The sequence below is a fragment of the Branchiostoma lanceolatum genome, chromosome 1, assembly GCF_035083965.1.
Source record: "Branchiostoma lanceolatum isolate klBraLanc5 chromosome 1, klBraLanc5.hap2, whole genome shotgun sequence".
NCBI classification, from domain to species: Eukaryota; Metazoa; Chordata; class Leptocardii; order Amphioxiformes; family Branchiostomatidae; genus Branchiostoma; species Branchiostoma lanceolatum.
The window spans coordinates 34386510-34403060 of NC_089722.1; the positions used below are offsets into that span (position 1 = coordinate 34386510).

General features: G+C 41.6%; 2 protein-coding genes across 3 annotated transcripts; both read right to left on the minus strand.

Annotated features, from left to right (window-relative positions):
* Positions 1-2550: 2550 nt before the first annotated feature.
* Positions 2551-3874, minus strand: LOC136424554 (tripartite motif-containing protein 3-like). The gene is made up of 3 exons (XM_066413202.1): positions 3515-3874; positions 2994-3401; positions 2551-2952 (listed from the first exon to the last, which is right to left on the minus strand). The coding sequence occupies exons 1-3, from the start codon at positions 3872-3874 to the stop codon at positions 2551-2553; spliced, it is 1170 nt and encodes a 389-aa protein (XP_066269299.1).
* Positions 3875-5239: 1365 nt separating this feature from the next.
* LOC136420863 (putative protein 2) lies at positions 5240-15689 on the minus strand. 2 transcript variants are annotated; one of them, XM_066407987.1, is made up of 5 exons: positions 15488-15684; positions 12960-13063; positions 11664-11763; positions 9715-9846; positions 5240-7365 (listed from the first exon to the last, which is right to left on the minus strand). In XM_066407987.1, the coding sequence occupies exons 1-5, from the start codon at positions 15569-15571 to the stop codon at positions 7237-7239; spliced, it is 549 nt and encodes a 182-aa protein (XP_066264084.1). In that variant the 5' UTR covers positions 15572-15684; the 3' UTR covers positions 5240-7236. The 2 variants fall into 2 exon arrangements, with proteins under 2 accessions (XP_066264084.1, XP_066264077.1); XM_066407980.1 differs by lacking the exons at positions 5240-7365; positions 9715-9846 and adding an exon at positions 9950-11329 and having other exon boundaries at positions 15488-15689.
* Between the last annotated feature and the right edge of the window lie 862 nt (positions 15690-16551).

A 16551-nucleotide genomic window follows, 5' to 3' on the forward strand; every position in this document is an offset into this window, starting at 1 on the left:
TCGGGTCGCATGCAAGACGTACGTCGGGCCGCGCGCAAAGTGCGTAGTAGCCTATTTCCCGTCAAAACATGAGCTGGGATGCGCTAGATATAGCCCTTCTCACATGACGTGAGAAGTGCACACAGTCAAAATTTTCCGGTCAAAAGAAAGCCATAATATAGCAGACTTCAATCCTTATTTACATTTCCCTCACTTCATCACCAACTTCCGAAGAGAGCAAAATTACCAAAGCGTAATAAGTCAGGCGCACTATCTGGCGTAGCACTAAATCAGAAGGTACATTCGTGAAAATGTCTCACATCGTCTTCCGCATTTAACGCGGAGCGTGGAGGGCCCATGAACAGTATGACTAAATTTCTTGACCAAGTATGGTCTTTAGATGAATGTGTTCAAAAATCATTCATTGAAGCATGACCATTCTCTGGCAACCAGCAATGGAGCGCCGTGAGTTCAAGCGCGTAAAAAAGACGTCATATGTTTGGGCACCCCCCGTTAGCTATTTTGTCAGTATGCCATATTTCAAGGGTTGGTACAAAATGTATGATCCCTCAATCTGCTGAGTGCATTGATACAAGTGCAAGTTACTTCATATATCTGGAAGCCTACATTGACAGTACACATGGTTATAACGCCCTTTTCTAATTGTCCTCTCCTTTTCTAGGACAATGGAAACTGGTAGGCGTGGAAAACACTCTTTTTCTAACACAGTTACACAACTCAACAGATATTGAAAAAACACGATATCTCTTTTAAGAAACTCAACCAATTTTCGTTCATAATTACATTCGCCAAGAAGGTTATATTTTTGTGTGTATGTGAATATGTGTGTCTATGTACATGTATATGTATGTGTTTGTGTGTGGATGAACAGCACAACTCAAGAAGATGGTGGATTGCCTTGATATTTGGTATATTGATTAGACCTGGAAATTATTAGATTTTGGGCCCAAAGCGGCTTATTCATTGACGGTACTGCAGTGGAACTTCTTGTTTTGATTTCTTGTGTTCTGGACATGTCATGGTCATTTGCATAATCTATAATAGTAATAAAATACTATAACCTAAGATGAGGTTGACAAATCATCATGATTTGTGGTATGTAGATAGCTTAAGTGATGCTTGGTATAATCAAATGGTAATTATGCAAATGAGATTCTCATTTTATAAACCCGGTGCATTTCATGATAGTACTAATTACTCACTTGGCATTTGTAACTAAGGAAGAGAGGGATGTTGATAGAAAATATGAAAATGAAAACCTAATTTTCATGATTAATAAGAAACTACTATTATTCCATACTGGCAGAAGGCAGCAATTTCATACTTCTTGCATCTGGAAGTTATGTGAATGCGAACATCGTTGAATTCAAATTATGCTAATGATGAGCTCATTTGCAAAATTGATGATAAAATGCTTGAATTGCCTGCCATACTTTGGACAACTTATGTTATTTTGGTGGATAAGAGGATCAACTGATATGTTTCAATCATGCAAATGAGGACCTTATTTGCATAATCAATGAAAAGCACTCCTAATGCGTCAGTCATGAAGGTCAAAACCATTTGGCGAAGGTATGAAGGACGTGGAACTCTAGCCCAACTAGCCGGAGGCTGTTACTAAGGGCAAACCCATGTGCGGCCATGGGACTGTAGGTCGTAAGCCGTTCCATTGTGTGACTGTAGCACTACTGCTTCAGACGCGAACTCAAAACGACCACATTTTCTCCCTACCGCAAAATTAAAGTATAGTTCTATCAATGTCCTGACTTTTCAAACCATTTCCAGTTCTTACGTTCTGCGAGCATTTAAACATCAGTCGGTGAGAGAGGTGTGCGGGTTCGTTCTTGTGCACCCTAGCTATCTCCGCGAACCACCAGGACATGGGAAAATATTTGCTGAGGACTGACCTTTGTATCTACGGCTGGTTATGACACTGTAGCGGAACTTCTGGTTTTGATATCTCGTGTTCTGGACAAGTTGAGGTCTTTAATTTTTGCTGGTGGACACTGGTATTGTGCTCTGAGAGAAGTGACATACGTTCGGACCATCTAGCAGCTTACTCCAGAACTGCAGAGGTCTTTTTGTTAAAAAAAAGGATAGTTGGAGAAAGGATGGGAGGAATCACGGACTTTTACAGTATAAATAGCTTAGACATCGATGTACACAATGATATGTAAATCATGCAAAACAGGACTACATTTACAGACTTAATGAGGAAATTGTATCATTATATCAGTGTTTTCAAAGTAACTTTTGTCCTAGACATGCTATGGTCTAGATATCTGGTAGCAAATAAATGTAGGACAAATACATATACCATAACGCCACAATATATGAAAGAACACTTCTAAAGTGCTTCAAACAACCCTTTATTGACCAGCATCTTTTAAATATTTCTTAACCTTATCAACGTTTAGTTAAGGTGTATAGCCAAAATACAAAATACTTAAATCTGCAAACATACTTGAAAGCAATTGAAGATACAATAATAGGAACTTGAACGGCGTACACCGACAGCAACTAACTTGGGAAGTTGCCAGAAAAAACCTGTTATGCCACGTGGAAAAAGTTGATAGACTTGGAAAAACATTCTGAAACGACCAGATGTCCGTCGTGAGTCATCGTCAGTCCCATAGGATAGTACAGCCCGTGTTCCTCCCGTGTCAGCACGTGTCTGATAAAAGTGCCGTCCCGACTGAACAGGGAAACACGATGGTTGACATTGTCAGCCACGATGATGTTGTCCTCGCTGTCCGTGATGACACAGCGGGGACCGTACAGCCGACCGGGCCCCGAGCCGAATGAGCCGCATGTGAAGAGATGACGACCGGCGGGGTCAAATATCTTTATCTTGTGGTTGTCCCAGTCACTGACGATGATTTGTTGGCTGCTGTTGACGGTCACATAGAGGTTGGAACACAACTGCTGCTGACCTTGACCTCTGTCCCCGAACTTCAGCATGACGTGACAGCTGGCAGGACTGAGGATAAAACCTGGTGCCCGATAGTGACGATGATGCGCCCCAAACCGTCGGCAGCGACGCCTTGTGTAGTTTTACATGTCTCTGCAGCCCCTGTCACATGAATGGCACGTGACTCCCTCCCCTGTTTGTCCAGTACGTGAATCCTGTGTCCGTCACCTGTCACCAACAGCTCGCCGTTTGTCAGCGCCGCCACACACCATGGCCAAAACCCCAGATCGACCTTCCTCTTGAACGACCCATCTTTGCCCAGAAATTGCAGGCGTGAGTTAAAGCGATCACTCACCACAATGTCTCCATCCGATGTGACAGCAAGCGATGTCGGAGCGCTGAACTGTCCATCTCCACTGCCTCCCTCTCCAGCAGTTCTGACGAGTTGTAGCCTTGCGCCTCCATTCCCCAACACCACGTTCGCTTGTACCTGCGCGATTTGAGGTGAGCACAAAGATGTTCTCACCTCGTCAGTAGCAGCTTGATCGAATTGCAGGTCTTGAATTGTGACAACTTTGTGGGTTCTAGTCGCTTTGAACCTACGGTGCATGTCGTCACACAGTAAAACTGAGCCGAGTTCCCGACCTCACAGACCGTACAAGGGACTCCATCCTCCCGCGCCTCGGAAGTTTTCCCCTTTGGCTGTTGTTGCAGAATGTCGCGCAGTTTGCCGACGAGAAAGTTGGACTTCAGTCCCTGGACGCCACTCTGGGGGAGGGTCACGTCCTGTCGGCATGTTGGACAGTCCAGTCTCCCTACCGGCTCAGTGGCCAGGAGCTTCTCCAAACATGGCTGGCAGAAGGTGTGAAGACACGGCAGCATCTTAGGCTGCTTGAAGTCCTCCAAACAGACCCGGCAGACTAGAAATTCGTCGGTAAGATCGCTGATCACATTGGACGCCATTTTCACAATGTAGTATCCGCACCCACTTAAACTGGAAGGACAAGTAGAAAGACAAGGTGCCAAAGCTCTTCAAACCGACATTCCCCAGCACACAATGCACTTCCAATGGGCATGTACAGCCTCAGGCATCTGTTCAGGTTAAAACGTGAGGTCATCGATATCGTCCTAACGACCTCGCGATAAAGGAGCTAGTCCGTTCTCGTGCCCCCTCCAGGCATGTTGGCAGAACGTTAAGTAGTAAGATCTACTGACGTGTAAAACTAGTGGAACCCGGACCGTGTATGTGCCACACACGGCGTCTATTTCCGCACTCTCGCAGTGGATAGTTTCGCGTGGCTCTATACGTTTTGTTTCTTTATGCTCTCCGCGAACTTAAAACATCAAGAAAACGTCGTGTTCTCTCCTATCCCGAAATTAAGGTCATTAAGTCTCCACGAATATGAAGTAATCTACAGTACACCTTTAGACGTCAGGACAAAGTTGATGTCGGCTATGTGTAACCGGGGCTTTGAACATAGACATATACAACTAGAGTTCCATGACCTCATACCTTTGCCAAAAGGAATGTTAACCTTTTCGAGTAGTCCTGCGTGTTGTGCTACTGCAGTGGTCTTGACACTCTTTGAGCTATGAGTGACATATGATCGATGTTTCTCATGGATTGTGCAAATAAGGTACTCATTTGCATAAATCATATCAGTTGATCATCTTCTCTCCCCAAATAACACAAGTTGAAAGTATGAAAGTCTTAGCAATCTTAGCAAAGAAGGCTATTGAAGCATTTCTTCATAAATCATGTAATGAAAAGTCGGCTACTGCAGTTCCAAAAATGCTGTTAGGGGGCCCAAACTTGCAGGACATATACTCACTCTCCTTCTATCTTCCACTATATAAAATCATGACCATAGCATGTCCAGAACACGAGATATCAAAACCAAAAGTTCCGCTGCAGTACCACGGCAAGCAGCTAGGGGGCCCAAAATCGAACAATTTTGAGGTCCCAAGAAGACATACCTACATACCAACGATAAAGACAATCCATGCAGGCCTTCTGGAGTTATCATGTGCACAGACACATGATTACTGACGAAAACATAACCTTCTAGGCAGAGGTAATTACATGTAGATGCAAGTTATACAAAATAGTACTGATAAAAGAATACATCCCATCATTCCTGCGTTTGTAAAATAGGACTTAAACACATATATTTACATGACCAGATATCAAACATGCAAATAAGGGCCTAAGTTGCATAATTATTATCAAAATGCCAAAACTCTTAAATGAACGCAATTATATATTTGAGACATGTGTAAGTCAGTGAATGGTGAACATTCACCATGCATGCATAAGATTTACAAAAGTTGAGAGGTTGCAAAACTTTTATTTTTTCTTCCAGCATTCATGAATTATGTAATGCAACTGCATCTATATCTTAGGCTTTTATCAATGTCCAACAAATCTCTAATAATGCTGCTCATACGTTGATGAAGGTTAGACATCCAGGTTGTAAGATACGCCAAAAATAGTTACTCAAGCAACTGGATACAATTTTGAAACAGACGTTTCAGACAGCATCTCATCAGTGACAAACGATAAGGACTGGAAAACCTTGCTGCTCATAATTGTTGATAGTTAAGGAAAATGTGCTCACAACATTGAATTTTTTTAAAGTCTTGGCTTTATTTTACTGTTGCAGAGTCACAGAGAGGGATGGAGAGTGAGATAAAGGGAAGGAGGTAGATATATATGTACATACAGATACAGCCCTCAGATTAACACACAGCACTCAGGGCAAATACAGAGAAGACTGAGCCTGGAAGACTGGCTATGATTACATGGGTCTGATTTCTTACCCTCTGATATAGCTGAAGTATATAATGCAATGACAAGAAGCCAAACTACATGTAAAGGTTTTTGTCTAACTTGCCCTAAATGCTGTACATGTCCTACATTGGTAAATTACTTCATATCTACTAACAATTATAACATTAGATAACCATCCATCCATCCATACATTTGACCATCTAGCTACATTAGTTAGGCCATGCTGATTTGATTATATGGATGACATCCTCTGGGTAATGTAAAATTGATGCCAGCATGCAGGGAAGAAAGGTGGGCAAAAAAAGGTGGCCTTTATGATGAAATCTAAATGGTTTCATAAATGACTGAACCTACTGAACATGGTATGCCAAACAATAAATTCTTTATATTTGTTCTTTGACATCTTCTCTTTGGAAAACGTCACTCAGACCACACCAATTTAATTTCTTGGTTAATGGATTTTTTTTTAATTTTAGCAAAAAAAATCATGAAAACAGAAGGCTGGGGTGAAAACTTGCACCTGACCCTGTTCACTCCCTGAAATTGTGTGCACCAAAGTACAAACTTTCCTCTGAGATTCTGTTTTCATGTTGATTTTCCAATCTAGCTATATAGCATTTTTTTAAATTCCGTTAACCAAGAAATGAAAATGGTGTGGCCTCAGGGCTTGAAATACAGCTTGTGTAAGGAGTAAGTTTACCACAAAATCATTACATGGTAGAATAGGAAAAGAGGCATTGCTTGACCTTAGTATCAATTTTGTGGGGGGTGCAATATAGTATTACACAATATTTTCTCATTTTGCAGCTTCTTAGCATCATTTATAGTACAGTCACAATTTTTTGGTGGAAACAGACAATACTTGATGCACGCCGAGGTCATCCATATCACCAAGTCAGTGTGGCCTAACTTTCTCTATATACTTTCAATGCTTTAATTTTATCATATATATAATAAGCAATCATCAGGTACAGATATCCAATACACAAGAGACTGTATAATACACATGAAGTATCTTCTGACGATTACATTAACACTAGTATATATACATTTTCATGTCCGACTGACAGCAAAGGCTTCTAAACATATAAAAATCATAAACTGACAATGATTTAAATGACATGCATGTACAATGTACAACACAGTGAAATGTACCAAAAAAACAACAAAACATCTGTCAGGATAGATAAAACAGCTTAACATCTACCTACATTTTTGTATCTTCAGGACTAGTGCTACTAAGGGGGTTAACCTCCTTGGTGCTACATAGCATCAAGTTTGTAAATCATTGTTTAAATTTGGCTCTGCTACAGCTAAAGCCATATACACACTGTACAACAGCCAACCAAATATGCCAGCTTATAACGATGACAGTAAAAAAAAGCAGTAAACACACCAATATTTCACAGAAGAATGTGCTATCGAAGTAATACTAAGTCCTCATATACAATAAATAACAAATATACATCTAATTTAGTATATGCATGTCCACGAACAGATAGCAAGAAAAACTGCAAGTTGAGACATAATGGACTTAACTAAGGATGTTGCGTCTGTCGTAGACGTTGACTCGCTGGACTTCCACTTGTTTCTTCCATCTCTGCCGTGCGCTGTCCACGCGGCCCAACATGGAGGCTGAGCGGACCAGATGTGGTCTGCCATCCTGTAAACATAGACAGACATTAATGAATGAATGAATGAATGAATGAATGAATGAATGAATGAATGAATGAATGAATGAATGAATGAATGAATGAATGAATGAATGAATGAATGAATGAATGAATGAATGAATGAATGAAGGCCTTTATTGCACACACATACCCACTGGGTACAGTACAGGTCACGACAGAAAACATCACAGTTTGCAAATACATATATATATATCAGGACTCGAAATTTATTTTTGGGGATAGGTGCACTGGTGCACCCAACCAAAAAATGTAGGTGCACAGAAAGAAATTTGGGTGCACAACTTGACATAAAGTAGAATTTTAGCACTAAGTCTCTCTTAAGAACTTCAATGTGTTATTATATAGCTTACTTCAAAATCTGAAACAAGTAAAAAATACATGTACATCAAACAAAGTTTTTCTGATTCTTAGATTTCAAGAATACATGTATTTTGTATGCTAGTGTACAATAGTATCTTACACCTATAGCCTAGTACAAAAATATCTAGGTGCACCTGTGCACCCACAGTTAAAAATCAGGTGCACAGCTTATTTATTTGACCTACATGTACGTTTATGCAAGGCCATCTGTTTACATGACCTTTAATACACTGTCCCATGTCCCATAATGCAATGCAGTGGGTTAACAAACTTTTCTAACTAATTATGCAAATTAGCTCCTGATTTGCATAATCAGTCATTGATTATGTAAAGCACCATCCGAGCTCCCTACATACCAAACATCACGACGATCTGTCGACCCCTTCTCAAGTTATTCATGTCCGAATGTCAAAACAAAAACACCCACTGCAGCTCTTAACAAGCTGCTAGGGGGCCCAAATTTACAGAACTTACTTTCTGTGGCATGAACTATCTACCACACAAAAATCATGACCATAGCACTTTCAGAAAATATGCCCCTTAATTTTGAAGCTCCGCTGCAGTACCTTAGGTACCCACTAGAAGGCCCATTATCGAAATTGACCTTCCTTTTTGTAGCCCTACCCATCCACTAAATATCATACGGATCCATCAACAGCTTCTCGAGTAATGCTGGCGACATACAAATACACATCCACACAAAGCCCTCTGCAGTACCGACGGAAAACACCAGGGAAACCATTTTTGAACTTGACCCCCGTTTCCACAACATCTACACACCTGCAAAAAATCATGAAGATCCATCAACGTTTCCGTCACTTTTTTTGCCTACATACAAACACAAAAAAATGCAAAGTCCGCTGCAGTACTGTTGAAAAACGCAAGGTAAACCATTTTCGAACTTGACCTTCCTTTGCACAACCACTACACACCTACCAAAAATCATAAAGATTCATTGAAGCTTTCTTGAGTTATGCTCCTGACATACATTCAGACCCACCCAACAGATTTTTCAACCGAAAACATAATCTTCTCCGAGTACAAGTACTCGGCGAAGATAATAAACGTACCGTCTAGAATAAGAACGTACCGGGTGGGACTATAGGCGAAAAAAAATAAACGTACCGGTACGTTTATTTGAGAGGTGAGAGTACAGGTGCGTTTAATAATCAAGGGTTTATCTAAAGCCATTAGAATTTTTCCACGTTGCCAAGATGCATGACATGTGGAAACCTGCATTGCATTAGTTTATAAAGCGCAGCTCTCTCTTCCTTGTATAAACTACATTCTACTAAAAAGTGTTGCTCATCCTCTATCCTCTTTAGATTACAATGTCTACATATTCGTTGTTCCAGGGGAGTGCATCCAAAATAGGGGGGATGCATGGGGGTTTACTTTAACAAGATGAGAATTCTAAGCACTAAAATAAAAACTGCTGGTTTTTAGGTAATATTACACTGGCTTTTAAGAATATCTAAATATGATTTATCATAACTTGATGAGTACATCTAACTGAATCTATTGTCATCAATTCAACTTGGCTTGCTTTTCTCCCTGACTGAAGCGGAGAACCCCAATGGCTCTATATATTACCAATTACCTGGTAGCTTTGCATGTTAATCAACATGCTATTCTAGTGATAACAGTGGCAGTGTGTGAGGGGCACACAGGCACATATATATGTACATGGAATCAATAGGGAAACTTGTTCTGTCCTCTGCCCAACAACCACCATAAACTAAAAACCACCGTGAACACTCCGTCTTTTCCTTACTACAAAATCAATCTGAATTTTGGCACTTTTGTTTTGTGATGACGCAGTTGCATAGAAAGGGTTTAAAGAATCTAAATGTAAGACCGTGAAAATCATTTTACATACATTTTATAGCTATAGGTTGATGAGATCTTGATCTTGATTTGATGAACATGAATACTATATATATATATAGGTTGTATACCTGCGCATGTCTTGGTCCAGAGTCAGGGAAGGTTGGCTGTTGTGGCTTGGCACACAGTGGCTCCAAACACATGACGAACCCAGCATACACCACCAGTACCCCAAGTACAGCTAACACAAACAGTACCAGAACCTGGGAACACACATCCAACACACATGACAAAACCAGCATACACCACCAGTACCCCAAGTACAGCTAACACAAACAGTACCAGAACCTGCAGCTGGGAACACACATCCAACACACATGACAAACCCAGCATACACCACCAGTACCCCAAGTACAGCTAATACAAACAGTACCAGAACCTGGGAACACACATCCAACACACATGATAAACCAACACAGCATACACCATCAACACACCAAGTACAGCTAACACAAACAGTACCAGAACCTGGGAACACACATCCAACACACATGACAAACCAAGCATACACCACCAGTACCCCACGTACAGCTAACACAAACAGTACCAGAAGCTGGGAACACACATCCAACACATATGACAAACCAACACAGCATACACCACCTACACAGCAAGTACAGCAAACACAAACAGTACCAGAACCTGGGAACACACATCCAACACACATGACAAACCAACACAGCATACACCACCTACACAGCAAGTACAGCAAACACAAACAGTACCAGAACCTGGGAACACACATCCAACACACATGATAAACCAAGCATACACCACCAGTACCCCAAGTACAGCTAACACAAACAGTACCAGAACCTGGGAACACACATCCAACACACATGACAAACCAAGCATACACCACCAGTACCCCACGTACAGCTAACACAAACAGTACCAGAAGCTGGGAACACACATCCAACACACATGACAAACCAACACAGCATACACCACCTACACAGCAAGTACAGCTAACACAAACAGTACCAGAACCTGGGAACACACATCCAACACACATGACAAACCAACACAGCATACACCACCTACACAGCAAGTACAGCAAACACAAACAGTACCAGAACCTGGGAACACACATCCAACACACATGATAAACCAAGCATACACCACCAGTACCCCACGTACAGCTAACACAAACAGTACCAGAACCTGGGAACACACATCCAACACACATGACAAACCCAGCATACACCACCAGTACCCCACGTACAGCTAACACAAACAGTACCAGAACCTGGGAACACACATCCAACACACATGACAAACCAACACAGCATACACCACCTACACAGCAAGTACAGCTAACACAAACAGTACCAGAACCTGGGAACACACATCCAACACACATGACAAACCAACACAGCATACACCACCTACACAGCAAGTACAGCAAACACAAACAGTACCAGAAGCTGGGAACACACATCCAACACACATGACAAACCAAGCATACACCACCAGTACCCCAAGTACAGCTAACACAAACAGTACCAGAACCTGGGAACACACATCCAACACACATGACAAACCAACACAGCATACACCACCTACACAGCAAGTACAGCTAACACAAACAGTACCAGAACCTGGGAACACACATCCAACACACATGATAAACCAAGCATACACCACCAGTACCCCAAGTACAGCTAACACAAACAGTACCAGAACCTGGGAACACACATCCAACACACATGACAAACCAACACAGCATACACCATCTACACAGCAAGTACAGCTAACACAAACAGTACCAGAACCTGGGAACACACATCCAACACACATGATAAACCAACACAGCATACACCATCTACACAGCAAGTACAGCTAACACAAACAGTACCAGAACAAGTACATGTACATATGGAATGTTATGTCTTATTTTTTACACACACTTAGCAGTGTCCAATTTTTTGTGGTGGAAATTACAGTTCAACTTTGCTTCAGAATGACACTTGAACTAAATGTATGTACTGTAAAGTTATGTCTGTGTGACGTAGCTTACCTTCATCAGCATGGTGTTTCTACTCTCATATTCACACTCACATCGCAGGCAGAACTCCACAGGGTTGTCAGGTAAAGGATCCACAACCTTGCCACACTCACTGCAAACAGAGCAAACACAGAGTGCTGGGGTGGGTGGACTGTGCACTGACACGCCATCAACTCAACTGAATAACACCATCTATTGCCAGCAGTCAGTTTTTCAGTGCTGCGTTATAGACGTATATGTACTCCCCTCCCAAACTAACTCCACTGGCCACTGTTCCATGATTTAATTTTTAAACATCTTGTATGGATTGTACACATGAAACATGAAGCAAACAACATTGATCTCCTTGGTATCGGAAATTGAGCCTATTTCTGTACATATGAGAAAGCTTCATCCCAGAGGCATTGCCAAGAAATCAGAGTACATTCTGCTCCTGCTGACATACCATGACGCCCAGTCTGGAGAAGTCTGCGCTGCATAAATCTCAATTTCCTTAAGCCCCCGTCACAAATAAGAAATTCAGCTCGGCCGACTTGTTGGCGAGCTTCAAATGTGCATTTTCGGCCGAAGTACGGCCGACGTCCTGTCGATTACGCGGGCTTCGAGCGATTTTTAGAAATAAAAGTTGATCCAAATATTGGCCTTTTACCAGGTTAGTCAATACTGACTTCGTCCATGTCCAAGAAATGGTACTGTCTAATGGGGGATTTTTAGTTTTTAGTGTTCAACGGACGTCACCCGAGATTTTCATTGGAAAATACGGTCGACGCTCGGGCGATTTTGAAATTCGGCGAGCTTCAGGCGATCTACAAATTCGGCCGACGCTCGCATGAATTGTGACGCCGGCTTTAAGGAATGCATTCAGGTTGAGCTCTCAATCATTAATCCTGAGTTTCAAGTCAATTTATCAAAAAGAAAAGACATAAGTGACAACCTTGCTGATTTTACTTTCGTCTTTTTAGCAAATGCCACAGTGCTGGACTTAAAAAGCGTAAACATCAGGGAACACCTCCTTGAACATGTTTATGGTGGTACTGTAGATTTACATGTGGCACCCATGGCGAGATTGCAGATATTTTGGGAAACGTATGAACTCTGAGAGTACTAGTAACAGAGTAGGCATTTGCTAAAAAGCTGGTGGTGAATTCTGCGAGTTCTATTCATGTCACTTTATATCCATGAATTGACTTGAATTTGAAACTCAGGATTGATAAATGGGAGCCCAACCTGAACATGTTCCTAAAAAAAAGAAGTTCTGTGCAGCGTGGACTTCCCCACAGTGGTGTTTGTGGGTCCCCTAAGACTTACCAGTCGTCCCTGGCTATGTTGTTCTTCAGATAGACCTTCCTGGTCACGTTGTTGATGACCCGAGGTGGGCACACACACTTACATCTCCTGTCATCGTACTGGCCCTGATGACACAACACAAGGAAATGGCAGGAGTTTGACATGTTATAACCAACAGGCTACAAATTCTCACATTGATCATCACATTTGAATAACCTTCCTACCTATATGGATTGTTAAAGGGGCATATTGTAGAATCTGGTGGGCAAAAACTACAAATAGTAAGAATTTGAAAGATCTACACTAAGATTCACATTTGTAACTTATTTGTTACTTATTTCCAACATATTCCCGTCATTTTGTCACATTTCCACCATTGATAAACGACGAAAAACGCAAAACGTGTAAAATCTGGTTCATCTACATATTAAGTTGCGTCCCGCAAGTTAATATGCAGATAAGCCAGCGTAGAACGCTACGAAAAATTTGAAACGACCGTTATGGTCGGAGTTCGAGCGTCACAGGAAAATCACCAGAAGTGAACAAACTTCAGAACGTCGGGCGTTCGATCGCGTGTTCGGTGGTTCGTCGGAATGTTGGACAAGATGGCGGCCAATTCAAGCGGCGGTGGGAATTGCGTATATAATTTTTTTCAAGACGTTCGCACGACACTACAAAGTCGCATCTGTACGTGATGAATATTGCTGTGCAGTGTAATAAGGTAGATTCAACTAATGGTGTAGAAAAATAATCAAAAACAAAGAATTTTGTTTTATGTTCATGTCACAATATGCCCCTTTAACATATGGCAAAACAGGGGAGTCAGTTATATGTTATAGTATTTTGCCATTAATTATGCAAATTAGGTATCTATTACATTAACTATCATGAAGATCTGTCAACCCCTTCTTGAGTTATTCCCTTTCAAAGTTAGGAACAAGATCGGCTCCTGCAGTTCAAACAAGAGTCTTAGGACCTAAAATCTCCATGAAACTTTGTTTTTTATTAAACCAGTTCCCCCCATTCTATATCGCTCAATGGTATGACCCACACTGGCCGGGCAAGGGGAGAAGTGGCTATAAATAGCTACTGACCTAGATAAGAGACCAACAGATGGTGCGACCTCAAAGCCCACAATAGAGTAGATATTCATAATTACTTATGCAAATTCAGTATGAATTTGCATAATTAGCACTTCTGTTTGTACATCTCTGTCCAACCTACCTGCATATCAAATAACATGAAAATCTGTCGCTCCTTTCTTCAGTAATTCTCCTTGCAAAATATTTACAAACACGCCATTGCAGTTCCAGTGACACATACCAGGGGGCCCAAAATCGACCTTGACCTTTCTCCTCCCAGCACCTACCCACATACCAAATATCATTTCAATCCATCCACACGTTCTTCAGTTATGCTGATTTTAAGCGTCCGGTGACACATACATACACACACGGTGACATAAACATACACACACGCGCACACACACGCAAACACACTAACTTCGCATGATTTGCACTTCAGTGTGTACATCTCTGTCCAACCTACCTGCGTACCAAATAACATGAAAATCTGTTGTTCCTCTCTTCAGTTATACCCCTTTAGAACATTTTTACAAATAGGCCATTGCAGTTCCATGGACACAAACCAGGGGGCCCAAAATCGACCTTGACCATTCTCCTCCCAGCGCATACCCACATACCAAATATCATTACAATCCATCTACACGTTCTACAGTTCTACACCCATGCAAACGATTTACCTCCTTACTTATGCAAATTCGGTCTCATTTGCATAGTTTGCACTTAAGTGTGTACAACTTGGTCTAACCTACCTGTGTACCAAAGAACATGACCATCTGTCGATCCACTCTTCAGTTCTTCTACATTGAAGATTTTAACAAATACGCCATTGCAGTTCCAGTCACACATGCCAGGGGGCCCAAAATCGACCTTGACCTTCCTCCTCCTAACACCCACCCACATACCAAAAATCATTACAATCCATGTACAGGTTCTACAGTTATGGTGACTTTAAGCGTCCGGTGACACATACATACACACAAACACCAAACGCAAGCAAAACAGTATCTCCATGAAAAAGCCTTTTTTCATGGAGATAAAAAAGCCGCTATTTATAAGCATGTCCAGAATATGAGACATCAACCCGGAAGTTCCGTTGCGGTACCATAGCAAGCCACTAGGTGGCCCAAAATCTAATCATATCGAGGTCTCAAGAAGACCCACCCACATACCAAGTATGAAGACAATCCATCCTTGCATTATCGAGCTATCGTGTTGACACACAGACACACACACCGTGACAAACAGAAACACACAGACACCTTTATACCACACAAACGAATGTTGACGAAAACATAACCTTCCCGGCGAAGGTAATTATCAATCGGCCGGAATATCAGTACGGAGACCGACGACCTGAGCATGATACCTGACAGGACACGATTATAATTTTTTCACGAGAAGAGATTTGAAGAAAATAATCCGGGGTTTGTTTTTTAGGGGGGAGGGGGGCAACGTCAGTCTCACCTCAGCCGACACAGAATCGGTAGTCAGCGTCAGCAGCAGCAGCCAGAACACAGGTACGAGCAGGGTACACTTGTACATGTTCATGGCGCCTTGGGATAATCTAGGGCAATGCGGGACAGTCTTTTTCCGTCCAAATTGTTGTGTCCTTCGTAGACGGATTATAACGGAAATGACGTAATCTGGTGCAGGCGCGCATCAAGTGCACTTGCGCCCCCTGTCTGATCTGTCAGATGATGCAGTAAGCTGCAGAAACTGAACAGTAACACACTGCAACGGCAAGTTCCAAACGATACATTGTAAATATTTCATATTTTCGCCACTTTCATTCAAACACGTGGGAAAATTCACATCGTAGGTACTAGTAAATTGTTTGATGCATGTGACCGGGACTAATTTGGAGGATTTAACAGCAGAAAGCAAAAAGTGTTCTAACGTTAATTCTGCAAATAACATAGATGAATAAAAAAAATATAACGGTTACTGGCAATTTGACATTGCCTTTGGACTAGGCAGCAGTACACTTAATTGTAATTTGACAATGTATAGATGTATCTGCAATTTTTTTCTGCATACTGAAATTTTATCTGTATACGGTAATTCTTGTTTCTTTATTTCACTGTATCTTTATGTTAACTGTTTTCACGGTCACCTCTGTACCGTGAACTTATCATCACAGTGACACAAAACATTCGTCTTTTGCCCCCCTCCCCATCTCTCTACAACAACTGGCGCTTATAAGTATAATGCGATGGCCTACTACTCCTCATACTTCCCCACAACATCACCTACTTTTTGTGCATTTGCCGCCACCGTGAAGTTAAAGTTCGGTGAAAATGTCAATTTTCCTTTCACTTTTGCTACCGTGAATTACTGTACTTTTCTTTTGTTGTGACCGTACTTAACCTAGTGAGTATATGTGTACAAGAATTTATGAATGAATGAATGAATTTGAAGACCTTCATTGACAATAAATGTCTTCATTCATCCATTCATTCATTCAGCCATCCATTCACTCATTCATTCATTCCCCCGAGTATCCTCCACATAAATTACAGCCAGATGCA

What these genes read in the sequence shown, in the direction of transcription:
- LOC136424554 (XM_066413202.1), bottom strand. Translation starts at nt 3,874, where the DNA reads ATGGCGTCCAATGTGATCAGCGATCTTACCGACGAATTTCTAGTCTGC. An exon ending in ACTGTGTGACGACATGCACC is followed by an intron (nt 3,402 to 3,514) that starts GTAGGTTCAAAG and finishes CAAATCGCGCAG; the next exon opens with GTACAAGCGAACGTGGTGTT. An exon ending in TCGTCACTATCGGGCACCAG is followed by an intron (nt 2,953 to 2,993) that starts GTTTTATCCTCA and finishes GTCATGCTGAAG; the next exon opens with TTCGGGGACAGAGGTCAAGG.
- LOC136420863 (XM_066407980.1), bottom strand. Translation starts at nt 15,571, where the DNA reads ATGAACATGTACAAGTGTACCCTGCTCGTACCTGTGTTCTGGCTGCTG. An exon ending in AACATAGCCAGGGACGACTG is followed by an intron (nt 11,764 to 12,959) that starts GTAAGTCTTAGG and finishes CTCTGTTTGCAG; the next exon opens with TGAGTGTGGCAAGGTTGTGG. An exon ending in GAAACACCATGCTGATGAAG is followed by an intron (nt 11,330 to 11,663) that starts GTAAGCTACGTC and finishes GTGTGTTCCCAG; the next exon opens with GTTCTGGTACTGTTTGTGTT.